Source organism: Eucyclogobius newberryi, unplaced genomic scaffold (assembly GCF_026437365.1).
Source record: "Eucyclogobius newberryi isolate DKJ021-1_F unplaced genomic scaffold, fEucNew1.0.hap1 SCAF_17, whole genome shotgun sequence".
NCBI classification, from domain to species: domain Eukaryota; kingdom Metazoa; phylum Chordata; class Actinopteri; order Gobiiformes; family Gobiidae; genus Eucyclogobius; species Eucyclogobius newberryi.
In genome coordinates, this window is record NW_027315801.1 from 4,214,033 (window position 1) to 4,221,620 (window position 7,588).

At 42.0% G+C, this 7,588-nt stretch overlaps 1 protein-coding gene across 1 annotated transcript in view; it reads right to left on the reverse strand.

The window, feature by feature from the left end:
* Positions 1-6,629, reverse strand: part of trim101 (tripartite motif containing 101) — a 48,905-nt gene extending 42,276 nt beyond the window's left edge. The window contains exons 1-2 of the mRNA XM_072448757.1: positions 6,050-6,629; positions 5,248-5,449 (exon numbers count right to left, since the gene is read on the reverse strand). Coding sequence (XP_072304858.1) covers positions 5,248-5,430 — 183 coding nt within the window. The 5' untranslated portion in view covers positions 5,431-5,449; positions 6,050-6,629. The remainder of the gene's footprint in view (positions 1-5,247; positions 5,450-6,049) is intronic.
* Positions 6,630-7,588: the final 959 nt, after the last annotated feature.

The window sequence follows — 7,588 nt, forward strand, 5'->3', positions numbered from 1 at the left end:
ATAATTGTGATAGGACACATTTTCACTGCGTATCAACTGACCAAACGGCAGCATGTAGAGGTTGAACAGAAGGGGACCCAGGACTGACCCTTGGGGCACTCCACAGGTCAGGGTCATGTGGTCTGAGACACAGCTACCAATTTCAACAAAGTACTTCCTGTCTTCCAGATAGGACCTTAACCAGTTTAGGGCAGTGCCAGTGATGCCCACCCAGTCCTCTAGTCTCTGTAAGAGGATCCCATGATCGACAGTGTCAAAAGCAGCACTCAGATCTAACAGAATTAAGACTGAGGCTTTGCCCGTGTCAGTGTTCAGGCGGATGTCATTTGTCACCTTGACAAGAGCAGTCTCAGTGCTGTGATGAGGTCTAAAACCTGACTGAAAAACATCAAATGAGTTGTTTATTAAGAGGAAATCTGTGAGCTGTTGGTAAACAACCTTTTCAAGGACTTTGCCCAAAAATGGCAGATTAGAGATGGGCCGGTAATGACTCAGTACTGCGGCATCAAGACTGCTCTTCTTTAGGAGAGGCTTTATGACCGCAGTTTTCAAAGACATTGGGAATGTTCCAGATTGAAGCGACATGTTAACTATGTGAGTGATGGTGCTAACAAACTGTTCAGCACAGACTTTAGAAATCTGGTGGGTAACACATCAAGGCAGCATGTAGATGAACTCAGACTAGTGATGATCTCATGGACAGTTTTGTCAGTTACTGGTGCAAAGTGAGTTAGCTCTAAGTGTCTTGGTGGTTTTAGGGTAAATTTTTGCATTGTGGGATTTATAGCATTTTTAATGCCCTGAACTTTGTCATTAAAGAATAATGCAAACTCATTACACTTGGATGTGGAAATGAGTTCTAACGGCAGCTGAGCTGGAGGGTTTGTTAATCTGTTTACTGTGGCAAACAGGACACGCGAGTTGTTACTGCAGCTTCCAATTATTTCAGAAAAATATCTTTCCCTAGTTCTACATAAGATTAGGTTGTACATGTTCAGCTTTTCTTTGTAAATCTCTTTTTGAACCTGGAGCTTTGACTTGCGCCATCTCCGTTCGGCCCTGCGGCACTCCCTTTTCTGTGCCCTGACCGAATCATCATTTCTCCACGGCGCCTTCTGCTTATTTTTAACCATTTTAGCCTTTATTGGGGCGATGGTGTCCAGAACATTCAAAACACTAGATGTAACAGAGTTCAACAAATCATTTACATTAGAACATGAGACATTTTCAAAGTTTATCATTTCCATAAACAGTGCACCTGTGCCATCACTTATGTGTCTCCTCTGAACAACTGCAGGACCAACCGGAGGTTTGGGAGAAACAGACAGGTCAAAGAAGACACAGAAATGATCAGACAGAGCAACATCGATCACATTAACATTTGAAATATTTACCCCCTTTGTAATTATGAGATCTAGAGTGTGTCCTTTGCTGTGGGTGGGGCCTCTCACATGCTGAGTAAGACTGAAGGTTTCAAGGACAGCATCAAGCTCTTTAGCGTTTCTGTCACAAATATTATCAACATGTACGTTGAAATCACCTGTAATGACCAAACCATCAAAGTCTGTGCATATGACTGAAAGCATCTCAGTAAAATCATCAATAAAACTTTGGCAGTGCTGGGGAGATGAATGAAGAGAATGGATGGAGACCGTTTTAGCTCCATTTTAAAGGATACATACTCAAATGATGAAAACACCCCAAAAGACAACCTGCGGGTAATTATTTCATCTCTAAAGACAGCACAGACTCCACCCCCTTTTTTGTTTTCTCGTGTTTCAGATTCAAACTTAAAGTTGGGTGGAGCAGATTCTATCAGAACTACATTTCCTGTGTTTTTGTCAAGCCATGTTTCAGTTAAAAACATAAAATCAAGATTACAAGAAGAAATAAAATTATTAATTAAGAGAGATTTGTTACATAAGGATCTGACATTTAGCACAGCAAGTTTCAGACTAGTTTCAGTGGGACTGGGCTTTATCTTTTCACAGGGAATATGAATCACATTTCTCAGATTGGGCCTGACTCGCATTTTGTTTTTCCATCTGTGTGATGATGTGACTACAGAAATAGCACTAGGGGGGGCTCTTTTTACATAGGGCCCCGGGTTGGTTTGATTTTTAATGTGACAATAAGTCCCGGCAACGCTGAGACCCAGTGCATCCTAGCTATGGGAGATACCAGGTGAAAGGCGAGGTTGGATGGGTGGTGTGGCTTTTGTAGCCAAGGAGAGTTTGGGACCAGGTGAGAGGCGAGGGGGGATGGGTGGTGGGGCTTTTGTTGGTGTAGTCGGCATAGCCCTTGCTATATTGGGCGTGAGTGGAGCCATCTTAATGCCTGATTTGATCAGACTTTCAAAATGGCTGGGAAGGCCCATGGGTGAGAGTGGAGATGAGAAGGAGAATGATGAATCTTTAGTGGGAGTAGATGTTGCAGGGGGAACCCAGGGCTGGTGTGAAGGCAGGGGCGATGACAGGGATGTTGTTGGGCTTGTCACAGATGGGTCCAAGGCCTTTGAAGATTGTTCCTTTGCTGGAGGCGGTGGAGGTGAATGTGGAGCAGCTGGAGCTGAATCCTTTGCTGGTGGTGGTGGAGCAGCTGCTGATGAATCCTTTGGTGGAGGCTGAGGTTGTGGTGCTTTTGATGTTGAAACATTGGCTCGGTCTCTGGCTGAGGGAGCAGGAATTCTTCTCTCATTCCTCTCTTCTCTAACTATCTACTCAGGACCTTGTCCAGGCCCAGTCCAATGCCTCAGAGCGTGGAGCAGGTTCTCTGTCAGCACCCTCACTCCACCTCTGCATAGGTGGGGGCCATTTCTCTTAAACAGGTCCTCTCGTTTCCAGAATAGATAGAAGTTCTCAATGTAGTGTAGTCCTCTAGGGGTACACTCTTTGGACAGCCATGTGTTCAGCTGAAGAAGCCGGCTAAACTTGTTTATCCTCCTGTCGATGTTTGGAAGAGGTCCACTTATGAAAGTTTTGATTTCCATTTTATCAAGCACGTCGAATAACTTCAAGAAGTCTTTTTTCAAAACTTCAGTCTGTTCCCGCCGCATGTCCACTGCACCCACGTGCACAATCAGCTGTTTAGCTCCTCCATGCTTAGCCATAATATTTGGAAGGAGTGACGTTATCTCAGAAACAGTGGCGCTTGGAAAAGAATGTGTGTTTATCTTTTCATGCGTCATGTGACTTATCGCGCCGTCCCCAACTAAAACAATCTGCGTGACCTTGGCAGATCCTCCTCGCTGTATTTTGGCCACGTCATCTTTCCTTTTTTCATTTAATCCCATCTCTGAAAGTGGTAAAAATCTGTTGGTGAGCTGTATTTTAGGTGACTTCACGTTATCTTTGTATCGTTTAGGCTTTGCTCCAAGTTTGTTCCAAGAAACAGCCTGGTCTTTCTGGTTTTTAGACAGTTTTGGAAACGACACAGAGTCACTGCGGTTTAGGTTGAAAGTAGCAGTTTTTCTTGTAAAAAGTATGCTCTTCTTACCATCGGTTGACACAGGAATGGTATCGTGAAGAACTTTTTCAGATTCCAAAACAAATATCCGTGTTTTCAGCTCATTAATTTCTTGTTGATATTTCCGACAGCGTTCACAGTCTTTCTCCCTTCTTCTCCCGGACATGTCGCTGGCGTCAGATATGTCGTTAAAACTGGAAAAATGTTCTTAAAATCCTTGGTTTACTTGAAAAAGTCTAAAGCAAAAATGTTTGGAAGACAAAAACTGATTAAAAAGCAAAATAAATAAGGAAAGCAGCGATAGCAAGCGGAGCGAGCAAAAAAGCGTGTGCACTCTTCGGAAGCAGGAAGTACAAAAAAGTCATATATATACATATACATACATACATACATACATATACATACATATACATACATACATACATATACACATACATACATACATACATATACATACATACATACATACATACATACATATACACACATATATACATACATACATATACATATACATACATACATACATACATACATACATACATACATACATACATACACATACATATACATATACATACATACATACATACATACATACATACTATAGACAAAAGAAGACTGCCTGACACTTTGAGAATGACCTCATGTTTGTACTGCACATCACAAGAAAGCCCCTTAAAATGTGCCCATTATTGAATTTTTTAACCAAGACATTTTCACTCTTTACATTTGGTGGTACTTTTTAAATTTTCAGTTTATCATTATTTGAACTGGGGCAATTCACATGAACAATTATGTCTGTAAATGTGCCAGTGTAGATGCGCTCTTTATCGAAAATTAAGTTACCGTATTTTCTGGACTACAAGTCGCACTGGAGTATAAGTCGCACCAGCCAAAATATACATAATAGAGAAGAAAAACATATATAAGTTGCACTGGAGTATGAAATGTGGTTGCAAGTGTGAAAATAACAAATAATATCACATATAAGTCGCTCCGGAGTATAAGTATATAAGTATAAATATAAGTATAAGTCGCACGCCGGCCAAAACTATGAAAAAAGGTGTGACATATAGTCCGGAACATATGGAAAGTGCAGTGTGTAACTTTTCTGGTGGAGGGTCCATCGCCTGCTTGTCTCCATGGAGATGTTATTGCTTTGACCGTAATGTTACACAGCACAACATGAAACGTCTCTCTCTCAGATCTGTGGAGAGGCGAGCCTGTCCACACCACACACAGTAACAATGTATGTTTTATATCTAATGCAATACAAGTACACGCATGTCTACTACTACTACTACTACTAACTATTAACTACTACTACTACTAACCTCCCCTGCAGTCACGTGTCAGGTCTGTGGGCTGGGTGGGTGGTACCTGGTATAACCTCCCCCCGCAGTCACGTGTCAGGTCTGTGGGCTGGGTGGGTGGTACCTGGTATAACCTCCCCCCGCAGTCACGTGTCAGGTCTGTGGGCTGGGTGGGTGGTACCTGGTATAACCTCCCCCCGCAGTCACGTGTCAGGTCTGTGGGCTGGGTGGGTGGTACCTGGTATAACCTCCCCCCGCAGTCACGTGTCAGGTCTGTGGGCTGGGTGGGTGGTACCTGGTATAACCTCCCCCCGCAGTCACGTGTCAGGTCTGTGGGCTGGGTGGGTGGTACCTGGTATAACCTCCCCCCGCAGTCACGTGTCAGGTCTGTGGGCTGGGTGGGTGGTACCTGGTATAACCTCCCCCCGCAGTCACGTGTCAGGTCTGTGGGCTGGGTGGGTGGTACCTGGTAGAGCTCGTTGGCACACTTGCGGCAGAGGTTGTGCTGGCAGGGCAGGATGACCACGGGCTTGTTGAAGATCTCCAGGCATATGGGACAGATGAGCTGCTTCTCCAGAGAGGCCAGCGCCGCCTCTCGCTCGGCCCCGGCTCCGCTCTGGAGACAGCTCAGGTCTGCGGAGAGCGACATACCGCTGCGACTTTTGCACCTGCAGAGAACAAACGTACAAACGACTAACTTTAGAGTCAATATGGTTTCTTTTTACCTCACTGTATTTCAGAGCAGGTATCTGGACTTTCAACTTCACTTTTTTGGCTGATTGTTTATAATGTTTATTATAACATTCTGCCAGTCAAACAAAATAATGACCAGGAACATTTAAGAAATCAGCTAATTCTTTATCGAAACAAAATTATCACATTTTAAAAAGTTTTAAAAATGTGTCAATACTTATTTTTTTCTCTAAAATATTTGTTTTAAATGGACACTCTAGCAGATTTGTTATGTGATACTTTTACTTTTGTAATCATCTGTATTTTATTTAAGGTACAAAATAGTACTTTGTCCACAACTGCCTGTAGTTTAGAGCTTATGTTCTAAAAACCATGAGATTCTTGTAATTAGGAGTTCATATTTCAGTTTTCAAGCAAATGTTTGTGCCCCTGGAGAATGTAACATAATATTTGTCAGAAACAGGCCATGCACATAATATACGGTTTTAAAATTTACCATAATTTGACCTTTTATCAGTACAATTTTGTGTTGAACATCAAACGAAACAAAACGCAAAAACAACTTATTTACTCACCTTAAATCCAGAAGGCTCCCAGTCTTTTCAATTCTCTATTCTACAGGATAATAATTCAAACTGACTGAAAAATGAATCAAAAGCGCCTTCTCCTGTTCTTCAAACTGTTGCCAAACATCTTTCACTGCACAAAAAACAGCCACAGAAAACTACAGAAAACTGGAACCACAAAAACAACTGTATTGATTTTCAAAAGTGCTGAGTAGGTCTTGCAGAGTTGTTGACCGGATCAGAAGTCAAGAAGTCAAGAGTGCGTCAGTCAGATGTGGAAACTCCCTTTAGCCGTCCGAGCATCAGCTGTCACATTGAGTAAGACCTGTCTTCAATCCGCCGTGTCCATTTCAAAAACGTGCAGGGTCCAAGCAAAATCCTCCCCAAAAAAACATAACAACATATGAATGAGTGAATCCAAGAAAAAACATCAAAATACACTGGACAATTTGTGTTTTAGAGTCAGTTAGTTGGTGGTACCGGACAAGGTTGTGCTCGGTCCCCTCTGCTCTTCTCCCCTCGCTCCCTTTATCATTCGATGCAATCGGAAAAACGTCTTGATGTTTAGTCACAACTTTCTCTCCATTCACTCCAGTGGCTGTGTGTAAAAGAGATTGAGAGAGAAAGAGATAGAGGGCAAGAAAAGAGAGCTAGAGAGAGAGAGAGCTCGACTAGATTTAAAACAGTTCAAATTTCAGTTGGTTCTTGCTCTGAGAAGGGGGGCGGTGTTGGAGTGGTATGTGGACATATTAAGACCCTGCCAGCTAGTGCTCTTTCTATGGTTACACCCCCGTTCACCCCATAAAGCACAGCCAGCCCGGGACGGAGGGGACAGCGGGCGCTAACTGTGGCCCAGACTTCATTTATACTGTAGCAGGAAATAAAAAGACTCTCAACAAGATATCAAAGAGTTCATTTATGATATTGCTAAGTTTAGATTAAGGAGATTTGTGTCACGCTTTCTTAACAACTTGGCAGCACCGTCTGGACAGAATGAATTGTCCATGTAGATAATTCCCTTGTAGATAATGATGTAGACCAAGGAATTTCATTGTTGAGCCGTTCTATCAATGTCATCTAATTCTCAGTTTGTTTGAATGGCCCTTTGGAGGATTGGTTTATTGATATTATGTCTGTTCTTATGGCTGTATCTTTATTGCACTGTAAATCTAGGAGTAGGTGCTGATATTCACTTGAACTAACTCATTTATTGGGGGAAATGCACTTCTCAGAGTAGTTATTTTTTACTTCAAACTTCTTATTTTTTAATTAGGCAATTGTATTCTGTTGAGTGATATTCTGGTGAAGCTTTGAAACGTCAAGAGTTAACCTCAAATATTGTTTCCTATAACTTGAGTAGATTATGATATAAAAACCCACTTTCACTTTGACTCAGTTGATTCTAGATAAACTTCATTTATATCTTGACTTTTTTATATTTAAGTTTAAAGAGAGACAACTGAAGTTAGCTAACAATGCTAAACGTAACACAGCTACACAGCATGACCTAGCTAACCCTCAGACTAAAACATATTATAGATTTGACAA